The sequence below is a fragment of the Procambarus clarkii genome, chromosome 33 (genome assembly GCF_040958095.1).
Source record: "Procambarus clarkii isolate CNS0578487 chromosome 33, FALCON_Pclarkii_2.0, whole genome shotgun sequence".
Taxonomy (NCBI): Eukaryota; Metazoa; Arthropoda; class Malacostraca; order Decapoda; family Cambaridae; genus Procambarus; species Procambarus clarkii.
The window spans coordinates 10,359,814-10,385,840 of NC_091182.1; the positions used below are offsets into that span (position 1 = coordinate 10,359,814).

Below are 26,027 nucleotides of genomic sequence, written 5' to 3' on the forward strand. Positions count from 1 at the left end.
GCCCAGGTGAAAAGAACAACCTTTGTGTTCAGAGTAATTTTGGTCTATGCAAGTCTCTGAATTTGTTGGTGCAAAATACTAAAGGACTGCAAATCTTTAACTTCATGATATAATTAGTTACATTATCTTTAGAATTGTTTTCTCCTCGGTCTAAACTTATATTATTTGTTTAACCAAAACAAGTATCCCTAATTTAAGTTTTTTGCTGCTATTCACCTCTTCACTCCAGTCACAACTGTAATGATTTCTGTGAATCACTTAAGATTATAGGAACAAAATCTAAATATATATCGACTCTTTATAAGACATTGTAGACCACAGCGCACGAACTGTCCTCTTCATCAAGGGTGTGTTGATGAGGGTGGGAGCATCACTGTCTTCGGTGAGTATATTCAACAGAGCTCATAATATAATTTACCTAAATATTGGAATGAGATAAATTCAAGAGTATATTAACTGTGACGTTTCTTCTGGATCCGTGGAAACATAGAACATACAATATCATTCAATAATTATGATGATAAATTAAACAAATATTCTCTGCCAGTATTTATTAATTTTGCAGGTAAGAATTATGTTTGAGTGTATGTAAAGAAGTGATGAAAGTCTGAGAAAAAGAGAATGAAGGGTGAAGCAGAGAGAGGTACACAAAAGAATAATTGAAATAACAGAACTCAGAGTCACTTTCTTGAGCTGTTCAGCAAGAAACTTAATAGCAGTCCTAACTAAGCTCGACCAAGGCAGCAAGGGCACCACTGTAGGCGGCGTTATAATCGCAGGCGACCTCGTTCTGCTGATAGTTCTGGCGGTCATCCTCGTAATCACCGTTCTGGGGGTGGAGGAGAATAAGTTATGAAATGGAAAGTTAGTTCACTGTAAACTAAATCAAGTTCACCATTATTGTAAACTGTTATACATGTGGTTCACTTCATAAACTCAAATAAACCACTTTATTTCTCAGTGTTCATTTGATTGGTGTTGTGCTTAAGGCCAATAAACTTAAGGAAAGTTATAAAATAAATACAATGGTTGACTTACAACAAGTGGATATAACCCACCCCTCCTTATTCAGAGTATCAGAGAGAAGCAGGAAGTGACTGAGGCAGTGTTTCGTGGATGTGGCACACTTAGATAATGGCTGCTGTAACACTGAAGCCTAATGTCAACATCCATTCTCTACGGTATCAGATGCTACTTATCGAACAAGCCTTCGTTATAGCCCCAAGGACATAAGAAGTGTAAAAAGACCTTTAAACAAGGCACCGCTCACTGTAAGGCAGGGTGTGTAACTGTCATTTTCGTGCTCTAATTAAATTTAAATTATTTTTTATTTTTTAAAAGTAAATTATTTTTAAACTTGAATCTCCCGCTCTCATGTTCCATTGTCTGCTTCCCCGCGAGGTAAGAGCTGCCCGCGCTGACTTGAACCAGAATTATTGACGGGATTTGTGTTATAAACCCTGAGAGGTATTACGCTGCTGCAATACATATACACTATGGGAAAAAGGTGTAATAAATATTATACATAATTAAAAATTTAGTTTCCTAAAAATAATAATGTAGGAAATATATAAATGTTGAAATCCTGTTGAGAGTGGGAATTGGAGGGAGAAGAAGACAGGGAAGGGCCTTGTGGTTCGTGTAGGCTAGTGGTATGTAAGGTACAGGCAGTACCAGTGCCGCGAGCCAACCCAACCTCAGATCAAGTCTATTCCATCCAGTGGTCGACCCCAAAGATGCACTCATAAATTTTTACATGCTGTTCATTCAAAATAGGAATTTTATCAGATACTAGCTGTACCCGGCCACGCGTTGCTGTGGCTCAGTCTGGTTAAATGGAAACGAAAGAAAAGAAAAAGTGCACGTTTCTAATATGTTTAATTTCACGGTGCTTGTGGGTATTCAATACTTATTTGTTGTTCTATTGTCTGTGGAGATATAGAGATTGTCTGGTTTCCCGACTCTAGAACACGCAACATATAATTGTCCATGTGAGAAGCAATCCATGTCTTGATATGAACCGCAAAATTCAAAAGATTGGCCCTGAGCTTTGTTGATGGTGATTGCAAACGCCAATCGATTTGGAAATTACAATCTTTTAAATTGAAATGGCATATCCGTTGGAATCATATGAATGTGAAGAATCAGGACATCTTCACCTTTGAAAGGTCCTATCAAGATTGTTACTTCTACGATGTTGCTGATTATTTTTTTACTGCAAGCCGAATGTCGTTGCAAAGCTTTGTCTGGTTGATATCTCGCAACATAATAATTGGCACGCCGAATTTCAATTGCAGTACGTGCGGTGGAATCCCTAGCAGATCGACTGAATTCAAAAATTCTGTTGAATCATTAACCACTTCATCTGCTTCCACAACAATGTCGAGGGACTTGTATGTGACTGCCTCGCTTTTAATGTTAGACTGTATAATATTGTTAAGTTTGTAGACGTCTTTGTTATGGGCCGCAAGAATAGCTCGTTCACTAAGCCAATCGTGATCCTTATAATTGGTTTGAATATTGGGAAATACTTTTTCAACTAATTCTTCTTTTGACGTCACGAAATTGCAAAAGTTATGAGGCAATGAAATTCGTGCAGAGGTCAGATCAACCGGCATTTTTCCGTTTCCAATTTCCAGAAATTAATGTGAGAATATCTCAGCTGATGGAACATTTTGCAGCTGGACATGCACATTTGTAGTTAATTTTAATGTCTATGCACCCGCCAAACCCCCTGTTTATGAATGAAAACTGGTTTACACATGACTCACAACTGCTGACGTTCGAACACTTTCGGAACAAGTGCTTCAGTGACGAATTTTGTTAGAACCACAATGCTGTAAATGCTTCACCCACGTGCTACCAATACAAATAATCACCAACAGAACATAACACCTAACCTAACCTAACCTGTGCCTAGGAGACATCTTGCCGCATATATTGTGCATATATGCAGAACAGAATGTAAATATCAAACCTAACCTAACCTACGCCTAACTGTACACATAATTTCTATTTATAATAATATTCCTTTATATATGAGAACAAACCAATGTTTAATTCACAGTATGTTAAAATTTATGAATGCGTCAGGGGAGGATGGCTGCTGCTTTAAACAACCTAGTGTAAGGACCTTTTTTTTTTCTTTTTATTGATAAAGCACATTAAATCCACATAAAAACATCCTGGCAAACCCGCACAAGCAGTGATCCATAAAGCACAAAACAACACATGAGAACAACAGAGAAAAGAAACACAAAACTGAAAAAAAACAAGCATACAACAGGAAACATGAAAAAACACAGAAATGATATGGTACAAAATAACTATTACAAAACTAGATACTCAAGCCAGCCTGAAGGGCCACACAAGCAGGATAAAAAACAAAGACAGACAGGAATACGTAACCGGTACGCGCAGGGACCGGGAAAGAACATAGAGAAATGACACCCACACATGCAAAACAAAAACAAAACAAAACAAGCACCTGAACACTCAGAACCCGCCAAACACACACGCACACACACCCAACAGCCCTAGAAACCACACAAACTACAAAAAACAAAGCAAACACAGGACACAAACAGCACAGCACAACGAAAAAATGCATACAGAACAAACAAGCACACTGCCCAACAGGGCGAAACCTAACACATAGACAAATCATGCATAGAACCGCAGACACGGTAACAAAATCACTGACAGGGAGCATACAATCAAACACAGGCACTATCGATACTTGTCCGGAAGCTCCTGTGCTGGGAAGTGCAAATTGTATGCCTCCCAAACCAGCTGGACGTCATCGGACACCGGTCTACCAGAAGACGCACAAGCCGAAGCATTCAATCAGGTACCCCATATATAAACTCCTTTAACCTCGGTACCCAAATAGTTGACAAGCACCACGAGACCGGACGCACCCTGCCGTCCCAACTGAGGTCCAAACACTGTCACTGATGGACCACGCCCCCGTCGGCCGCGATCACAAGGAAGAGGTCCACACTAGGGAGTTTCGCACTGGAATCTGCACAGGGAGACGCTCCAGGCGCCACGCTGGGCGGCGCACAGGGTTTCATACTGGCCTGCACACGAGGCTTCTTACGAGGCTTCTCACAGGGCTGCACACTGGAGAGACCCGCAGAGGACACAGACGCATCAGGGCCCCCTGCCACCAGGCACAGGAGCAGAGGCACCTTGACGCACATCCTTCCTTAAGACCATGATGAGGTCCCACTCGGCAGGAGCAACCTCCCACCCTGGGGAGCCAACAGCTGTAAGCGTAGGGGCGACTCAGGAGGTAGCACTGAGCCCCCCCACAGCACCACCAACTTCAGAGGGAGACGCCAGATCAACGTACACTCTTACCTCCTCCCAAGGCACACCACTAAGGGAAGACGCACTCGGGACCCTCCTCGAACGCTTGGAGACAGGCTGCCGGTAGTTCGAGCAGAACTCTCTTGCGGACGTGCCTTCAAAGCCTGGCCCCTGAGAACCGCAGCCTCCACGGCCGGGGGCACTGGACCACACACCGCAGGAGACATCTCGCCGCGGACATTCAAAGGGACAGGAGACACCGCATGCAGGGACGCAGCAGGCAGGGGCGGCCGAGACTGGGCAGGCTGGGGCGGCAGGGGCAGGGTCGGCGCAGGCGAGGATGACAGCGGGGGGGTGGGGCCGCCCCAAACCCCACGTAAACATCCACACCACCACTCATCACCGAGACAGAAGCCGGCAGGGAATCATCACACGGTCCAGCACTTGGAGACAGGTCCGGGGCGACAACGGGAAAATCCTCTTCCCGGAAGAGGTTAACAGGTATGACCCGGTGCTCCTCACACCCCGCGGCCAGGTGATCCAGTAGGCCGCACCTGAAACATGTCAGAGGCTGTCTCGCATAAAAAACTCGAATCGAGAACCCCAACAGCATGATGGAGGCCGGTACAGGATTCCTGAGGCGCATGGCGAGAGTGCGGGTCCCACAAAGGACCCTTTTCCAATTTCCCGGTAGGGACGGGATTCATCCCCACATGTAGGGCCCGCCCAAACCGGCCAAAGTATCGACATAGAAGATCCTCAGGGAATTCAAAAGGCATCCCATGCACTGCTACATACATTGTGGCTTCACAACGGTCAGAGAGGGTCACCAGCCCACCATCTCCAGGAAGCGTGAATGAGCGCCCATCATAGCACGTGACGAGATCTTGTTAAATCACTGGGGAGCCGAACTTGACAATCACCCGTCATCCGGCAAGCAGCTGCACCCCACACACAGATTCCACAGGGGACACAGAGCATATCAATCAACACCACCTCCACCGCGTGGTAGGAAGCAATCCCAGAGAACTCCAGGCCAATGGAGGCCTGCCAGGTGATAGGGGGCACAGGCCCCCTATGATTGCAGACTGTCATGGCCCCTGGAGGCCCCTTCAACAGAAACACAGGACAAGCTAAAGTGGTGCTTCCCACTCACCAGTATTTCTTAGCTAGAGATAGTAATTTTTGTCAAACAAATATTTTGATATCCAGGATAAGTGGATATCACAAGTGTTGATATCTTTCAGTGTGTCCAGAAAGCCTATTGTCCCGTAAGAGTCAGATGCTAATTATGTGCACCTAAATCATTTTTATATGAATAACGTTCCTTAAATGGTAATCATATAAATAAATTATGATTTATAACTGGGTTCCAGTACAGTTCCGGAGGCCAGAATACAGATGCCCTACAGCGGGCGCCTGTATTCTGGACTCTAGAATCTATTCAAGAATCTATTGCTAGGGTTTGAAGCAGAATACAGCTCATGCAGCCCATCCTCATAAACAAAGGCCTAAGTCCATGTCATGCACTAGACCAAATACAGCTATTTCATAGCTGTATACCTATCCTACCTATTAATTAAAGTGATTTTTGTGATTTTCCTGTTATACTGCACTAGTTGGTACCAGTTTATTAGATATGCACCTGATATACCATGGCCAAGGTATTTCTGTTCTCCGCTTCTGTTGATTCCTCTTTGCTTTTGGCCTCTGTGGTGATAGAGGCTCCATCGACGTTGCATTCCTAGAAAACCAGCTTAGAACGTAATGAAACTCCTCTTCAGAATATTTCCTCATTTCTGTAAACTCATATAGATGTATCCATAAATGTTATTGATTATTTCCATATCAAGATAGCTAGCTTGTAATCTAGCACAAATATGGCCGTCCTTCGATAATTTACATCTGTGCTTGTAAGTGCACTACTTGGTCTGGTCTACGCTACCCTTCAGGCAAGGATATTACTGTTTTTTTCAGGCTATTATTTGGCACATTGTTACCCCTTATATTTGGCCTCATCATTCTATTATTAATGCAATATTATTCTTTCTATGCATATGTCTGTATTTGTAGTAATCATATAAGTTTTATACTAAGAACGCTTTTCTTTGAAAGTATTTGAGGTTCTTATTTGGTAATAGTCAAACGCCTATGATTGAATATATTGAAATATATTCAGTTTAACAGTAGGGTTAAACTAACCTGTCTCATGACGGTCTAAACCCAGCTCACGTTCCCTATTGGTGGGTAAACAATCCAACGTTTGGTGAATTCTGCTTTGAAGATAAGAAGATTTGGAAATCCCCTCATAGTCAATGGAACTTGGTACACTCCTTTACTTTAGGCCTGGTCTGCCACTATTTGTATATCCCGCAAGTGTCTCTTTGTCTCCCACCTGAGTCTCTCGTCTCAGCGCTAGTATGAGGTCGCTTGGCAGTCGTTTCGTTTGTTCATGTCTGCTTGTTGCGTGTCTTCGGTTTTGGTTATGGTAAAACTGGCATTTTGTCTTAGTTATTTGTTGAACAGTATATCTTACGTCTAATACTACCGCTCCAGGTCACAGTGCTGGCGGAGCCACTTTTGCTGGAGTTCGGGAACGATATTTCATCGCTGCCTCCTTGGTGTCTGGGTCGGGTTAAGGATTTCTTTCGCCTTCCCGGTTCATGGTTGCCTCTTCTTGCTGGGCTCTATTTTGAAAAGCTATGATTTTTTTACTTTCGTTTCTGTGTGTACAATGGGAAATCTGCATGCTCTTCCTTGGAAGCAGAGGTTCTGTTTTCTTGGCCTTATGGGAGGTTTCATCATCTGCAGCCTTCTAATGCCTTTCTTGGTAAGAATGAGGTACCTGGCTTCTAGTGGGGTCTCTTGGTAGTTGACTTCTGGTTTGTTTGATCGGAGGTGCATCATATATTATAACTATATGAAGCGATCCATTATTATTTGCACACCACTTTGGGTGACTCGCTTATTGACCCTGTGCCTATGGTTTCTTGTTTAGTAATGATTGATTGATTGATGAAGATTAAGCCACCCAAGAGGTGGCATGGACATGAATAGCCTATAAGTCAGTAGTGATAGTTTTTTTGGGGGGGCGTAAACTAGCGGTGGAATGGCCCAACGTTCTAGGCACACGGTGGAACGTATGTGTAGTTTTCCCGAGTTTATATTTACATGCTGTTTTCTGTTTCTTCGTTTTATCTTTCTGGTTGTTTTTTGTCTGAGTTAGGGTGATCTATCATCCCCTTCTACTTAAGCTCTTATTTACAGATATTTATTCAACAATAAATAACACGTTGACATTTATATACTTTACCTCCCAGTGGAATAAGAATTTAGACGGCATCTTTAATACAGTGATCGTTCTGGGAGGCTCATCAAATATATATTTCCTGTTTATATTTTACATGTCATAAGTTTAGTCTTACTGATGTTTTCAGTCAGAAGCCTGAAGGGGAGCAAAGTAAAAAAAAAGTTTGTAGTTTACTTAAGATTTTTATAAGACTTAACGTATAAATCGATGTTTTTGTCCAGTATAGTCCAAATAACTTCAAAAAGAAAGCCGTCGTCCCTCACACCACACGAAGGTGTCCTCACTTCTTCTTTATTTAATATTTTAGCAAAAGTGTTATTGTACACTTTTGATGTACACTTTGATGTACATTTTTATGTATACTTTTGATGTGCATTTATTGTACACTTTATTTTACACTTAATGTTATTAGGTACATTTAACGAACTTAATCTTAACGAACTCCTGTAATCTTTAAGAACAAATAATGAACTCTTAACGTGGTTCACAGTTAACACTAGTTGATCACGCGCAGTTGGTTCACAACCGAAAAATGCCGGATTCAATATTGAGCAGTACAGAGACGCTTGAGAAGTTTCCTTTTAACACGATGCCTCTATTTACCTAGCAGTAAACAGGTACCTGTGAGTTAGAAGACTGCTGTGAGTTGCACCATGAAGAACGTCAGAAGCTGGCCTGGGGAGACCTTGATAAGCTTGACCTTGAAGCTGTAAAATAAGACGCCATTTCTACTGTTGTTCTAATTACGAGAAAATCAGTAAGAGCCGTGAGGAGAATTCGAACCTATGCTCTGGGTACTCTCAAACAAGCAAGCACCTTATACATCTACACCACAACATGGTCAAATAATTGCTGTCTAGGATTAACTGAGTCCTCTAGCTTTTCTGAGGCTTTAATGAAGCTGATCCAGAGATTCACACAATTCTCCCAGGCACTCTGGCTCTGTAGTCTATGAATTCAACCTCCAACGCTTCTCTTCACTGTACAAAGACATCACATTAACGTGATGGAAATGATAAGATCAACAGGAGCCACGAGGGGGATATCCTCTTCACGGGTCCTCCTGATTATTTCATTGATACATCATGTTAATGGGATTTCTTTGTCCGTTCTAGGCATATTAAACGAATGTATTGTATCACACTGTACCAATGGATCACTATATGGTATTTGCCAAAATATTTTAAAATAATTTTCCTGGCATTGTTTACTGCCACACCACTGAAGTAGGACCTATCTATCTATGCAGGGGGAGTTGCGTGTTGGACGCGGTCGTGTTTGGGTGTGTTTTGAGTGAGCTCCCGCGGAGGTGGCCGGTGTCATGGCGGCTGCTGGAGGCGCACATGGCGTCTCTCGTACAACCAACGACGATACCTTAGAAGATGTTGGAAAACCACTACTGCATACCACAAAATTGAATCCTGAACGTCACCCGGTCATAGAAGAGGAGCCCGAAGGAGAATTCATAGACAGCAAACACCATAGTACTGGAGGCAAAGCGCCGCCATTTATCAGAGGTAAACAGAAATGAGGCCGACGCCACGCGGCCTCAATATCCACACCCACCGCTCAACCAAGGTAGGCCAAGCTCTTACAAACCTTTATCATTGCTTTTGAGGGCGAAAATGAGAATATTTTCCGAAATAGTAGGGCACAAAGCATCCTATATAATGCCATTCCCCACAAATTCGGAATCGACGTGCACGATATCAGACCAAACAAACTAAAGAACCTGATCGCAGTGGATCACAAACACAGCGCGGAACTGGAGATTTCAAACATTACTGACATCTGTGGTTACAAAGTTAGGTGCTATAAACCACTAGGAGACAGATTAGTGAAATATGTAATCCGGCATGTTGTAGACATCAGCGCAGAAGACATTAAGGCACAACTCGACACAAACGGCATCCCACTCTATGAAATCAAAAAATTTATGCGACGCACGAACGGAGAACTGAGTGATACAGGCACCGCCCTGCTTACTTTTCTGGACTACGTTTCCCCTGATAGGATTTGGTTAAACGGCTTCCTCCACAAACTAGAGGTGTATGTTCCGCGTCCCACCCAATGTTTTAAATGCAAGGGTTTTAACCATACCTCGAAGGGCTGCACTAAAGATATCAAATGTGGGAAATGCTCTGGTTCCCACTACACACAAAACTGTGCATCGGATACACTCACCTGCTCAAACTGTGGTGGCGAGCATGACATCACATTTAAACAATGTCCTTCTTACGTAGCAGCAGCAGCGAAAATGAAGGTTCCCCCTACCACCAACCTGCTATACAGCAGTGCATTAAAAAAAACCTTCCTCAGCCCATCACCAACCTCTACCTCACACTCAACCACAACCTTCGCTTGTACCGGATATCCCTGTCTCCGACAATCCTGCAACCCCAGGGTCCAACCATCTCTCACAAAACGCGCAACTGAATCCTGATTTAGTTGAAACTCTCGTCACTCGCCTCGAAAATGATCTTATTGAAACGATCGTCACTCGCATCGAAAATGCACTGGAAATGACCCTGGATCGACTCCTAACAAAATTTTTTGCCCAAGTACCACAACCCACCCCTGAGGCTGACCCAACAGACCCCCCATCAACAGCTACGGACACTGACATCCACCCAAATAAAGCTACCAATGCTGGACACACATTGTTTGATCAGATGATGGAAAAACTCCTAATTACCTCCTTAGCGCGCCTCACCAAAACCACTCCCCAGGCTGACGTGCCACAAACCCCAACCACCAGTACCAAGATTAAGACACAGCCCCCATCCACATCTAGGTATCCAACTCGTACCACTATGAGCGCACCAAAGGAAACAGACACATCCACAACCCAAACATCCTAAATGGCTCCCCTGACCTTCATGACTTTGAACGCAAAAAGCATCAAAACATCCCTCACAGAACTTAAACAATTCCTCTACTCATCCAAACCGGACTTAGCATTCATCACCGAATCCTGGCTCACTCCCAAACAAAATCCCGTATTTAAAAACTTTCAGATGCAGAGACTGGACAGACCCAACCGTATGGGGGGTGGTATTTTCCTTCTAACACGAAGTAATATGACATGTAAACCTGTAACACTAACGTATTTTGTGAACGGTAAATTAGAAGTTTTAGCATGCCTAATACCTTATAATGGTACACACATATCCTTTCTGGGTATATACAACCCTGGAGGCACCATAAACTCAAATGAACTGGAATTTTATCTTAACCAATTACGACACCCGATCATTGTTACAGGTGATCTCAATGCTAACCACCCCACATGGAGTAGAGGTACCCAAAATACTGCAGGCACCGATTTGTACAACTACTTAGACACTACACCATATACTCTTCTTTCGCCGCCCTACCTTGCAACCTACTTTAATTACAGAACCAATTATGAAGCCTCACTGGACATCTGCTTTGGCTCTGCACACTTTCAACATGAACTACAGTTTCATACTGGACCAGATATTGGTAGTGACCACAAACCCCTCATAATAAAATTTACTAACTTTCACCCACCAACCCACCCGCTTACGCTTCCCAAGTGGAACATTAAGTACCTAGACAAGAAAAAATGGGCTGATATTGTCCGCCTCCCAGACACAGACGAAGTAGACCCTAACAAGCGCCTGTCCACAATCACCTCGGCCATAAATTCTGCAGCCACCCAAGCTTAAGAAAACTTCAGGACATAGGTCCAACAAACCACTTAAACCGTGGTGGAACGCGAAATGTGCACGAACAGTCGCTTTACGCCGACGAGCCATTCAAAAACAAAGACGTCAACCCTCCCTACAGAACTGGGTCAATCTCCGGCGGGCTACAGCAGCGGCCAAAAAAACTATACTATCAGCAAAACGAGCATCATGGGCAACATTCTATGATAGCCTCACACCCACAACGCCGCACTCAAAAGTCTGGGCTACATTTAACAGCATTAAAGGTCGCCCAACATTCCCCTCGTTCCCCCTGATGATCAACGGTTCACTCTGTCAAACACCTCAGGAGCGTGCAAGTGTTCTCGCTGAATGCCTCAAAGTTACCCTCTCAACACCCTTCCTTCATGCCCAAGAACTCTCCCTCAGACAAGAAATTGACCGTGCCATACCGCTGCCCATGCTCGGCGTCGACAACATGTACACCTTAAGCGAGCTACGATTGGCCTTAAACCGCCTACCTCTTGGCAAGGAGCCTGGAGAGGATGGAATTCCATATGAGCTCATCAAATATCTTCCACCGACTGCACACAGCACTCTTCTAAACTATTACAATCTATGCTGGACTCACGGAAATATTCCTTCACAATGGCAGACCAGTATTATTCTTCCGTTCCTTAAACCAGGAAAAGACCCATCCCAACCTGCGTCATACAGACCTATCTCCCTACTATCATGCCTCAGTAAAGTCATGGAAAGGCTAGTACATACTCGCCTCCAATGGTACCTAGAGTATAACAATATTATACCGTCACTCCAAGCTGGATTTCGACCGCAATGCTCCACGCTAGATCAAATACTCTGCCTTGAACATGAAATCCGCACCTCTCTCAGAAGCAGTAAATATTGTCTTGTTGTCTACCTAGACCTCAAAGGAGCTTTTGATAGCATTCCTCATACTTGCCTCCTCGCAAAGCTTGCACGTTTAGGCGTACAGGGAAGATTACTTTTATGGTTACAGTCCTATCTCACAAACAGGACCTCCAAAGTCTTTATACAAGGCGAGTTTTCCGATGGCATCCCAATACAAACAGGTGTTCCACAAGGCTCAATACTAAGCCCAACCCTATTTGCCGTATTCTTAGCAGATTTGCCAAACACCCATCCTGTTCACCTCTCGGCGTACGCCGACGACTTAACATTGTATTATTCAGACAATGCCCTACCAAATACAGTCTCTACAATGCAAACAGCACTGGACCACCTCATAGATTGGACACAACAATGGGGCCTTCAAGTCAGTACTACCAAAACCTGCTATCAGATTTTCACTAAAAAAGACTACTTCATCTACCCACCCTCACAATACACAACACTCCCATCCAACACGTACGAGAACATAAATATCTTGGCATGCGCTTAGACTCCCCCTTACTTACCTGGAAAGCACACATTCAACACCTTAAACAGACGACACAACCCCGACTCGCCATACTTAAAGCCCTCACTGGCACCACCTGGGGAGCACACCATAAAATCTTGCTCCGTTTCTATACAACCTACATTCGCAGCCAACTAGACTGTTGTTGCCAAGCATATGCGTCGGCGGCGCCCACTAACCTACAGAGCCTCGAGGTCATACAAAATAATGCCATGCGACTTATATGTGGCGCAATGCGTTCAACTCCAATCCTCGGACTTTACGGGGAAACAGGCCTCACAAGCCTAGCCACCAGACGAGACATTATGTGTGCCAACTATCTGTCACTCTGTACCACTGCTCACCAGACACACCCATACAGATAAAAATTAACCCAACAGTTAACCCATATAACCCCCGCGCCCCAACCATTCACTCGCAACCTTTCCTCACACAGGCTACAAATAACCTCAATATAGACCTCTCCCTACTTCAAAACTGTGAAACCCAACTTCCTGTCCCCCCATTCCACCTTGGCTTTATACAACTCCTAATACAGCAATACAACTCGAAGACAACATTCCAAAATCTGCACCAAACTCAGCCATAGCCTCAGTCTTTGTCTCAACAATGAAAAATTGCTACCCAAATACCACAGAGATTTACACAGATGGGTCTCGCATCTTCATGAACAACGTACCCTCGGTCACTTGCGCTGTATGGATACCGGAATACCATCTCAAGCAGGGATGGCGGTTACCAAACCAACTATCTATTTTCACAGCGGAATTATATGCCTTGTATCAAGCTCTCCAAATCATCACAACATTACCAATTGGGATATATACAATATGTAGTGACTCCAAGAGCGCGATTCAAGCAATTTCGTACTCTTCGAAAACATGCAAGGAGATTGTCTACCCATGCCTTCAACTTCTTCACAAACATCAATTGAACGGTTATGACACCTCTATCCAATGGGTCCCAGCACATTGTGGTATTCTCCATAATGAACTTGTAGACCAACTAGCCAAAGCGATGCACGACACGCCTCACCTCACCCGTCATCCAATTCCCCATGTTGCACGTAAAGGAGCCTTCAAAGATACCATATCCCAGGATTTTGCAACAAACTGGAAAACGTTATGCTCACCTTTGCACTATGGGTCCATTAAAAAGAAATGGGAAACTTGGAAACATGTCCGATATAAAAGCAGAGAAATTGATGTAACGATGACCAGATTAAGGCTGGGACACACCAAACTAGCAGCAGACAGCTCTAAGTACAGAACAGACATCAACGAACTCTGTACTCACTGTCAGGTGCCTGAAACAGTCGAACACTATCTCCTGCACTGCTTCCGACATTATAGTGCCAGAGTAAATTTCAAACAAGTCTTTATCGCACTTAAAATAACCTTCACCATCGAGCATATATTAGGAGGCGGTGACCACTCGTCACAAGAAAAATACCAAATAGTCAAAGCACTGGCTAAATATCTCCAATCGACCAACAAATTGGGTCACATCTGACCCGCGCCACATTTATACCTGGCGCCACCAACAGCTAAACACAGAAAACAAATGCTTCGTCGCAACACCAAGGATCAGCTGACGCCATAAACACAACACACCGCCCTACGGTGCGGCAAGTCTCCCTCTAACACACACCTCTGTTTTAATCACCGTTCCTCTATCTACAGCACAAAGCAACAAGCACCTTGGTAGCTCCGATCATCTTCAACATAAACGCGTCCAACAACATCAGTACTGGTGCAGTCATCGGCAGGACAAACCCTTCATGCAAACTGCACCTACTATCAACAAGAAGAAGAGAGAAGAAGTAGGATATTAAAGATGGAAAAATGAAAGCTTCTGCAGCAAGTAAAAATATGTGAAATATATGATTTCATCCCAAGAATAAAATACAATATATTTGTGAAAGTGTGCATTTGTCGGTCTCATATGGTATCGAACACTAGTGAACGAAATTCAAACAACTGTGACATGAAGACAGAAGACTTCCAGGAAGAGGATTTAGGACATAATATTTGGACTTTAATCTTAGGGATGGCAGTTTGGCCAGAAATATGAAATCTGAAGTTTGGAAAACCATCACGAGTCCAGTTTGCAGCTTTCAGAGATGACGACATGAAATATCGGAAGGCAGCAGTACTGTGTGGACCCTGAGAGTGACGGCAGCAGTACTGTGTGGACCCTGAGAGTGACGGCAACAGTACTGTGTGGACCCTGAGAGTGACGGCAGCAGTACTGTGTGGACCCTGAGAGTGACGGCAACAGTACTGTGTGGACCCTGAGAGTGACGGCAGCAGTACTGTGTGGACCCTGAGAGTGACGGCAGCAGTACTGAGGGGACCCTGAGAGTGACGGCAGCAGTACTGTGTGGACCCTGAGAGTGACAGCAGCAGTACTGAGGGGACCCTGAGAGTGACGGCAGCAGTACTGTGTGGACCCTGAGAGTGAGAGCAGCAGCACTGTGTGGACCCTGAGAGTGACGGCAGCAGTACTGTGTGGACCCTGAGAGTGACGGCAGCAGTACTGAGGGGACCCTGAGAGTGACGGCAGCAGTACTGTGTGGACCCTGAGAGTGACGGCAACAGTACTGTGTGGACCCTGAGAGTGACGGCAGCAGTACTGTGTGGACCCTGAGAGTGACAGCAGCAGCACTGTGTGGACCCTGAGAGTGACGGCAGCAGCACTGTGTGGACCCTGAGAGTGACGGCAGCAGTACTGAGGGGACCCTGAGAGTGACGGCAGCAGTACTGTGTGGACCCTGAGAGAGACGGCAACAGTTCTGTGTGGACCCTGAGAGTGACGGCAGCAGTACTGTGTGGACCCTGAGAGTGACGGCAGCAGTACTGTGTGGACCCTGAGAGTGACGGCAGCAGTACTGAGTGGACCCTGAGAGTGACGGCAGCAGTACTGTGTGGACCCTGAGAGTGACGGCAGCAGCACTGTGTGGACCCTAAGAGTGACGGCAGCAGCACTCTGTGGACCCTGAGAGTGACGGCAGCAGTACTGTGTGGACCCTGAGAGTGACGGCAGCAGCACTGTGTGGACCCTGAGAGTGACGGCAGCAGCACTGTGTGGACCCTGAGAGTGACGGCAGCAGCACTGTGTGGACCCTGAGAGTGATGGCAGCAGTACTGTGTGGACCCTGAGAGTGACGGCAGCAGTATTGAGTGGACCCTGAGAGTGACGGCAGCAGTACTGTGTGGACCCTGAGAGTGACGGCAGCAGTACTGAGGGGACCCTGAGAGTGACGGCAACAGTACTGTGTGGAACCTGAGAGTGACGGTAGCAGTACTGAGTGGACCCTGAGAGTGACGGCAGCAGTACTGTGTGGACCCTGAGAGTGACGGCAGCAGTACTGTGTGGACCCTGAGAGTGACGGCAGCAGTACTGAGGGGACCCTGAGAGTGACGGCAGCAGTATTGTGTGGACCCTGAGAGTGACGGCAGCAGTACTGAGGGGACCCTGAGAGTGACGGCAGCAGTACTGTGTGGACCCTGAGAGTGACGGCAGCAGTACTGTGTGGACCCTGAGAGTGACGGCAGCAGTACTGAGGGGACCCTGAGAGTGACGGCAGCAGTACTGTGTGGACCCTGAGAGTGACGGCAGCAGTACTGAGGGGACCCTGAGAGTGACGGCAGCAGTACTGTGTGGACCCTGAGAGTGACGGCAGCAGTACTGAGGGGACCCTGAGAGTGACGGCAGCAGTACTGTGTGGACCCTAAGAGTGACGGCAGCAGTACTGAGGGGACCCTGAGAGTGACGGCAGCAGTACTGTGTAGACCCTGAGAGTGACGGCAGCAGTACTGAGTGGACCCTGAGAGTGACGGCAGCAGTACTGTGTGGACCCTGAGAGTGTTGGCAGCAGTACTGTGTGGACCCTGAGAGTGACGGCAGCAGTACTGAGGGGACCCTGAGAGTGACGGCAGCAGTACTGTGTGGACCCTGAGAGTGACGGCAGCAGTACTGTGTGGACCCTGAGATTGACGGCAGCAGTACTGTGTGGACCCTGAGAGTGACGGCAGCAGCACTGTGTGGACCCTGAGAGTGACAGCAGCAGCACTGTGTGGACCCTGAGAGTGACGGCAGCAGTACTGAGGGGACCCTAAGAGTAATGGCAGCAGTACTGAGTGGACCCTGAGAGTGACGGCAGCAGTACTGTGTGGACCCTGAGATTGACGGCAGCAGTACTGAGGGGACCCTGAGAGTGACGGCAGCAGTACTGTGTGGACCCTGAGAGTGACGGCAGCAGTACTGAGGGGACCCTGAGAGTGACGGCAGCAATAATGTGTGGACCCTGAGAGTGACGGCAGCAGTACTGAGGGGACCCTGAGAGTGACGGAAGCAGTACTAAGGGGACCCTGAGAGTGACTGCAGTAGAACTGTGTGGACCCTGAGAGTGACGGCAGCAGTACTGTGTGGACCCTGAGAGTGACGGCAGCAGTACTGAGGGGACCCTGAGAGTGACGGCAGCAGTACTGTGTGGACCCTGAGATTGACGGCAGCAGTACTGAGGGTGTAACACTGTAAAAGTGTTTGGGTTAGTTTATTTAAAATATATATAGAATATGAGTCACAGACAAGGAGCTGAGAGGCGCCAGTTGTCTGCCTGAGATCTCACACCTCAAAGCGTTAATGACCCCAAGTGACCTGAGGTCAGATCATGAGAATTTCACCTTGCTTCCGCTAAGCGTATAATTGGAGCCGGGTAGCCTTCAAACATGCCGACGTTTAAGGAGTGGTTTGGTAGTGCCGGAGGCTATCTATTTGTGGGCGGAGTTAGCTACTAGGTTCCCCAATAAATACTCGGAGAACTATCGAGCAAGAAGCATTTAACAGACAGAACAGCAGACGAGAGCAGAGAAGACGTCCCTAGCAGGGAGGCTGTCGGCCGGCAGGGGGCGAGACAGTCTCTGTCAAGCTACAGACCCCCCCCCCCTCTCTATTCAACTTAGACTCAGTCCTCGGTGAGTTGAACATTTAGGTGACTTGGTCGTGTTTACATATGTTGTGTGATGATCAGGGGCAGTCAATTGTAGTGTTCTCGAATTCTTGGATGATGACTCACTTTGCATATTAAACTGGAACATTTTAATTGAATTGCTAAATTATGATACTTCATGTGAAATATAATTATGAATTTATTATTTAAGTTGTGTTTAACTTTGTTCCCTAGAGCTTTGAGTTGAGGTGAGAAAGCCTCTGTGGTTTCAAGATTTTAATGAGTACATGTTTGGAGTTGATACATGGTACAGAGGGAACATACTAATAATGAACATGATAACATCCTTTGAGAATTTTGTGATACAGGCAAGTTCCATTCCTTGTCTTGTATGTAATAATCATGAATGGATGGTGGCAGCATTTCGTCTTCTACTATCTACTCTTCTACTTCTACTATCTACTCTTCGCCTTCTACCTATCTACTCCTCTCCCTCCACCCTTCTCTAAACTCTCACTTTCAACTAATGACCCTCCTCGCTCCTCCCACCTCCCTACCTCTCACCCCAAACCCTCACTAATTACTTCACTATTCATTTCTTTCCTTTCGTTTTCACTTATACGTTTGTGGCAGTGATTCTGTATTCTAGAGTTCTCTCTGGAGTTTCGGGTAACTGATCAAGTGACGGCGCCTTGTAGTCTTAGCACCTAGGTAGCCAAATACCTAGGTTACAAGGTGTTGAACAAGAGAGGTTGCCTTAGGAACTCTGGAGGTGCTCTAGAATAGTTAGCTAACTGGGGACGGGATAACGGACTAGAGAGAGCTGTTTCCCCCGGCCTCGTTAGTTAACTGGGGGGTGGAATAATGGACAAGATAGAGCTGTTTTCCCCCACCCCCCGTTACAATGTTGGCAGCGGTGTTGAACAATGTTGTAGGTAGTTGGTGTTCTTTTAACATTGTTCAGTCCCACGTGTCTTTTTTGCCGCTCAGGCGCTATCAGGGAGATCTTGACAGGTGTTTTACTTTCGCGATTTAGCGAGTTTTTTTTCAGGCTAGGAGATAGTGATTCTCTAGTGTTGTGTTTAGTGATTTTGTGAGTTTTGTGGTGTTCAGGGAATGTTCACCAGAACTTGCGTGTGTAGTGATTAATGTTAGTGATAAGATTTGGTGATTTGGGAACTTAGCGGTTGGTGGGTAGTGGAGGTCAGCTGAGTGTGACAGGTGACCTCGCATGTCCCAGGGGGACACCCAGCCACCGCTGGTCTCCAGGTCAGTGGGGAGTGGCAGGTGTAGTTCTTAAGTAGAATTTAGTGGTGGTTCTGCTCAGATTATTGCGATCGACTGTTTTACTCCATTTGAACGCAATAACCCGAGGTGTACTGGTATTGTACAGCATGCTAGGGGGAGGCTTAGTATGTCAGTAGACTTCACGTTGGGGACGCTCGACGTTAGATAGTCTGGTCACAGGGGTGGCAACAGTTTGGAGTTGTTGAACGGCGGAGATGCTAGGGAAACACTCTGGGTCACGTAGGTGGCTGTAGGTTAAGGGTGGGAGTAACGGCGGTTTATGTACTTAAGATTAGGAACGGTACAGTTAAGTTTAGGCTAGTGTTTTGTCTATTAGTTTTGATTTTTTTTTGTGACAAGTTAAAAGTAGTGATGACCTTATTCTCTCTTCTCTAACTTTCCTCTGTTACTGTCTTATGTTCCACCAAGTCAGTATCATTCAGTGTTAATTGGATTATTTTAAAAAATTTAAGTGTAGTTGTTGCCAGGAGGAGAGCTTATAATTGGACTGTGTGAACCCTATACAAACTACAGGGTCACACAACAGCATGGAACACGGGTATTGTCGCCTTTATGTTCATCCACAGGTGGGAGCCAGAGGAGAGGCGCGACGCATATGCAGAAGAGAGAGACGGCTGCTGTGTACCACACTCAGGGACGTTCCTCACCACCACGACGACCAGCCCCCTACCTGGATGTCAGGGCCACCACCACCACCATCACCCCAGGGGACCCCCGAGATACAGCCCTCTCGGTCGGTCAACATTGGTCTACCCAGGGGACCCCAAGACGGACGGACCCCAGGGGACCCCAAGACGGACGGACCCCCAGTGGACCCCAGGTCGTTCTGCAGACGACCCCAGACGACCCAGTAATGATGGAAGAGGAGCAACAACGACTCCAGTCTGTCCCACCAACATCGGTCTACCCAGGATGGACCCCAGGACGGACAGACCCCAATGGACCCCTGGTCGCTTGTCTAAGACCCATGGGAGGAGGAAGAGAGAAGAAAGAAGAGAGAAGAAAGAAGAAAGAAGAAAGAAGGAAGAAGAAAGAAGAAAGAAGAAAGAAGGAAGAAGAAAGAAGAAAGAAGAGAGAAGAAAGAAGAGAGAAGAAAGAAGAGAAGATAAGACAAGCTGAGTGAGACATGATGCCTAGTGTCCCTTGCTGGTGTCAGCATCATTGCATGGAGCGTAATTGCAAGACAGGATCGTTTGCCTTAACTGGCCGCCCCTCCTACAAGCAGGTAGCTCTGTTGAGTGATTCTTCCTGTGTCATGCGGACTTGATGTGGCTGTCAGAAGTAGCTCTCTGAAGGAGGCGTGCTGGAGCAACAGGGAGGAAGAAGAGTAGGATGGGATTTCTACTGTTGGCAACTATATGAAGGTCTCGAAACTTGTAGTCCCTATAGCTGTGAAGAACCCCAATATACGTCTCTCATGGTGACTGACGTAGGGCCAATTACAGATCAGCTGGGACAACCGAATTCCACGGTCCTGTGCTCAGTTCAAGTAGTAACGGCTTTCGGGTTGACCAAGTGTTGTGGTGCGTTAACGACGGAGAAGCGACGGAGGCAGTTGTGTTGAAGAAATGTGGTACAGGATTATCTACAAAACCAAGCAGTGACGTCGCCCAGCCAGAGACAATGGACGTCTGTCTATATATTTCATTTTTTAGAGTAGGATGATGTATATTTGTTTAGCTAGGATGTATTTTTTTTTTCGTTAATAAAGTTGTTGCACACAGCTAGCTTGCTTTAGCAGTGTTGCAAAAACTTTATTTCGGGGAGAAGGGGAGATGTAACACTGTAAAAGTGTTTGGGTTAGTTTATTTAAAATATATATAGAATATGAGTCACAGACAAGGAGCTGAGAGGCGCCAGTTGTCTGCCTGAGATCTCACACCTCAAAGCGTTAATGACCCCAAGTGACCTGAGGTCAGATCATGAGAATTTCACCTTGCTTCCGCTAAGCGTATAATTGGAGCCGGGTAGCCTTCAAACATGCCGACGTTTAAGGAGTGGCTTGGTAGTGCCGGAGGCTATCTATTTGTGGGCGGAGTTAGCTACTAGGTTCCCCAATAAATACTCGGAGAACTATCGAGCAAGAAGCATTTAACAGACAGAACAGCAGACGAGAGCAGAGAAGACGTCCCTAGCAGGGAGGCTGTCGGCCGGCAGGGGGCGAGACAGTCTCTGTCAAGCTACAGACCCCCCCCCCCCTCTCTATTCAACTTAGACTCAGTCCTCGGTGAGTTGAACATTTAGGTGACTTGGTCGTGTTTACATATGTTGTGTGATGATCAGGGGCAGTCAATTGTAGTGTTCTCGAATTCTTGGATGATGACTCACTTTGCATATTAAACTGGAACATTTTAATTGAATTGCTAAATTATGATACTTCATGTGAAATATAATTATGAATTTATTATTTAAGTTGTGTTTAACTTTGTTCCCTAGAGCTTTGAGTTGAGGTGAGAAAGCCTCTGTGGTTTCAAGATTTTAATGAGTACATGTTTGGAGTTGATACATGGTACAGAGGGAACATACTAATAATGAACATGATAACATCCTTTGAGAATTTTGTGATACAGGCAAGTTCCATTCCTTGTCTTGTATGTAATAATCATGAATGGATGGTGGCAGCATTTCGTCTTCTACTATCTACTCTTCTACTTCTACTATCTACTCTTCGCCTTCTACCTATCTACTCCTCTCCCTCCACCCTTCTCTAAACTCTCACTTTCAACTAATGACCCTCCTCGCTCCTCCCACCTCCCTACCTCTCACCCCAAACCCTCACTAATTACTTCACTATTCATTTCTTTCCTTTCGTTTTCACTTATACGTTTGTGGCAATGATCCTGTATTCTAGAGTTCTCTCTGGAGTTTCGGGTAACTGATCAAGTGACGGCGCCTTGTAGTCTTAGCACCTAGGTAGTCAAATACCTAGGTTACAAGGTGTTGAACGAGAGAGGTTGCCTTAGGAACTCTGGAGGTGCTCTAGAATAGTTAGCTAACTGGGGACGGGATAACGGACTAGAGAGAGCTGTTTCCCCCGGCCTCGTTAGTTAACTGGGGGGTGGAATAATGGACAAGATAGAGCTATTTCCCCCACCCCCCGTTACAAGGGGACCCTGAGAGTGACGGAAGCAGTACTAAGGGGACCCTGAGAGTGACTGCAGCAGTACTGTGTGGACCCTGAGAGTGACGGCAGCAGTACTGTTTGGACCCTGAGAGTGACGGCAGCAGTACTGTGTGGACCCTGAGAGTAACGGCAGCAGTACTGTGTGGACCCTGAGAGTGACGGCAGCGGTAGTATGGGGGACCCTGAGAGTGACAGCAGCAGTACTGTGTGGACCCTGAGAGTGACGGCAGCAGTACTGTGTGGACCCTGAGAGTGACGGCAGAAGTACTGAGTGGATCCTGAGAGTGACGGCAGCAGCACTGTGTGGACCCTGAGAGTGACGGCAGCAGCACTGTGTGGACCCTGAGAGTGACGGCAGCAGCACTGTGTGGACCCTGAGAGTGACGGCAGCAGCACTGTGTGGACCCTGAGAGTGACGGCAGAAGTATTGAGTGGATCCTGAGAGTGACGGCAGCAGCACTGTGTGGACCCTGAGAGTGACGGCAGCAGCACTGTGTGGACCCTGAGAGTTACGGCAGCAGTACTGAGGGGACCCTGAGAGTGACGGCAGCAGTACTGTGTGGACCCTGAGAGTGACGGCAGCAGTACTGAGGGGACCCTGAGAGTGACGGCATCAGTACTGTGTGGACCCTGAGAGTGACGGCAGCAGTACTGAGGGGACCCTGAGAGTGACGGCAGCAGTACTGTGTGGACCCTGAGAGTGACGGCAGCAGTACTGAGGGGACCCTGAGAGTGACGGCAGCAGTACTGTGTGGACCCTGAGAGTGACGGCAGCAGTACTGAGGGGACCCTGAGAGTGACGGCAGCAGTACTGTGTGGACCCTGAGAGTGACGGCAGCAGTACTGAGGGGACCCTGAGAGTGACGGCAGCAGTACTGTGTGGACCCTGAGAATGACGGCAGCAGTACTGAGGGGACCCTGAGATTGATGGCAGCAGTACTGTGTGGACCCTGAGAGTGACGGCAGCAGCACTGTGTGGACCCTGAGAGTGACGGCAGCAGCACTCTGTGGACCCTGAGAGTGACGGCAGCAGCACTGTGTGGACCCTGAGAGTGACGGCAGCAGCACTGTGTGGACCATGAGAGTGACGGCAGCAGCACTGTGTGGACCCTGAGAGTGACGGCAGCAGCACTGTGTGGACCCTGAGAGTGACGGCAGCAGCACTGTGTGGACCCTGAGAGTGACGGCAGCCGCACTGTGTGGACCCTGAGAGTGACGGCAGCAGCACTGTGTGGACCCTGAGAGTGACGGCAGCAGCACTGTGTGGACCCTGAGAGTGACGGCAGCAGCACTGTGTGGACCCTGAGAGTGACGGCAGCAGTACTGTGTGGACCCTGAGAGTGACGGCAGAAGTACTGTGTGGACCCTGAGAGTGACGGCAGCAGTACTGTGTGGACCCTGAGAGTGACGGCAGCAGCACTGTGTGGACCCTGAGAGTGACAGCAGCAGCACTGTGTGGACCCTGAGAGTGACGGCAGCAGCACTGTGTGGACCCTGAGAGTGACGGCAGCAGCACTGTGTGGACCCTGAGAGTGACGGCAGAAGTACTATGTGGACCCTGAGAGTGACGACAGCAGTACTGTGTGGACCCTGAGAGTGACGGCAGCAGCACTGTGTGGACCCTGAGAGTGATGGCAGCAGTACTGTGTGGACCCTGAGAGTGATGGCAGCAGTACTGTGTGGACCCTGAGAGTGACAGCAGCAGTACTGAGTGGACCCTGAGAGTGACGGCAGCAGTACTGTGTGGACCCTGAGAGTGACGGCAGCAGTACTGTGTGGACCCTGAGAGTGACGGCAGCAGCACTGTGTGTATCCTGAGAGTGACAGCAGCAGCACTGTGTGGACCCTGAGAGTGACGGCAGCAGTACTGTGTGGACCCTGAGAGTGACGGCAGCAGTACTGTGTGAACCCTGAGAGTGACGGCAGCAGCACTGTGTGGACCCTGAGAGTGACGGCAGCAGTACTGAGGGGACCCTGAGAGTGACGGCAGCAGTACTGTTTGGACCCTGAGAGTGACGGCAGCAGTACTGTGTGGTCCCTGAGTGACGGCAGAAGTACTGAGTGGACCCTGAGAGTGACGGCAGCAGCACTGTGTGGACCCTGAGAGTGACGGCAGCAGCACTGTGTGGACCCTGAGAGTGACGGCAGCAGTACTGTGTGGACCCTGAGAGTGACGGCAGCAGTACTGTGTGGACCCTGAGAGTGACGGCAGCAGCACTGTGTGGACCCTGAGAGTGACGGCAGCAGCACTCTGTGGACCCTGAGAGTGACGGCAGCAGCACTGTGTGGACCCTGAGAGTGACGGCAGCAGTACTGTGTGGACCCTGAGAGTGACGGCAGCAGTACTGTGTGGACCCTGAGAGTGACGGCAGCAGCACTGTGTGGACCCTGAGAGTGACGGCAGCAGCACTCTGTGGACCCTGTGAGTGACGGCAGCAGTACTGTGTGGACCCTGAGAGTGACGGCAGCAGCACTGTGTGGACCCTGAGAGTGACGGCAGCAGCACTGTGTGGACCCTGAGAGTGACGGCAGCAGCACTGTGTGGACCCTGAGAGTGATGGCAGCAGTACTGTGTGGACCCTGAGAGTGACAGCAGCAGTACTGAGTGGACCCTGAGAGTGACGGCAGCAGTACTGTGTGGACCCTGAGAGTGACGGCAGCAGTACTGAGGGGACCCTGAGAGTGACGGCAACAGTACTGTGTGGAACCTGAGAGTGACGGCAGCAGTACTGAGTGGACCCTGAGAGTGACGGCAGCAGTACTGTGTGGACCCTGAGAGTGACGGCAGCAGTACTGTGTGGACCCTGAGAGTGACGGCAGCAGTACTGTGTGGACCCTGAGAGTGACGGCAGCAGTACTGAGGGGACCCTGAGAGTGACGGCAGCAGTACTGTGTGGACCCTGAGAGTGACGGCAGCAGTACTTAGGGGACCCTGAGATTGACGGCAGCAGTACTGTGTGGACCCTGAGAGTGACGGCAGCAGTACTGTGTGGACCCTGAGAGTGACGGCAGCAGTACTAAATGGACCCTGAGAGTGACGGCAGCAGTACTGAGGGGACCCTGAGAGTGACGGCAGCAGTACTGTGTGAACCCTGAGAGTGACGGCAGCAGTACTGAGGGGAACCTGAGAGTGACGGCAGCAGTACTTTGTGGACCCTGAGAGTGACGGCAGCAGTACTGAGGGGACCCTGAGAGTGACGGCAGCAGTACTGTGTGGACCCTGAGAGTGACGGCAACCGTACTGTGTGGACCCTGAGAGTAATGGCAGCAGTACTGTGTGGACCCTGAGATTGACGGCAGCAGTACTGAGGGGACCCTGAGAGTGACGGCAGCAATACTGTGTGGACCCTGAGAGTGACGGCAGCAGTACTGTGTGGACCCTGAGAGTGACGGCAGCATTACTAAGGGGGACCCTGGGATGGACAACAAGAATACTAGGGGACCCTGCAAGTATCATCAGTAGTACTGGTGGGGCTCTGAAAGAGTCCCTGGGAGGGGGTAATAAAAATATCTAGAAGTGATAGCATTATTACTGGTAGGACCCCGCTAAGGATAGCAACATGTGCGATGAAACCTTGGAAGGGACAGCAGTAGTACTAGGGGGACCTTGAGAGGGACAACATCTACTATTGGGTCCTGGATGGGACCGTAGCAGTACCAAGGGGACCCCTTAGGAAAAGTAATGACTGGGCGGGTCGACAACAGTACTTATTGAACCATGTCGTGGATGACAAGTGTACTAGGAGGACCTTCGAGGACGGCAATAATACTTATTTCCCCTGATCTTCACCCAGGTAGATCTGGAATGGAGAGTATGTGAAAAAAAGATCTTCAACTAGGCACGAATAGTTACAACATATTGATAAGATGAAGGGAGCTCAACCAGGGCCATTATGGCACTGACA

General features: G+C 47.6%; 1 protein-coding gene across 1 annotated transcript in view; it reads right to left on the reverse strand.

The window, feature by feature from the left end:
* Positions 1–536: 536 nt before the first annotated feature.
* The window catches only part of LOC123765343 (endoglucanase E-4), a 77,558-nt gene continuing 52,067 nt past the window's right edge, over positions 537–26,027 (reverse strand). Inside the window, exon 11 of the mRNA XM_069335464.1 lies at positions 537–829. Coding sequence (XP_069191565.1) covers positions 722–829 — 108 coding nt within the window. The 3' untranslated portion in view covers positions 537–721. The remainder of the gene's footprint in view (positions 830–26,027) is intronic.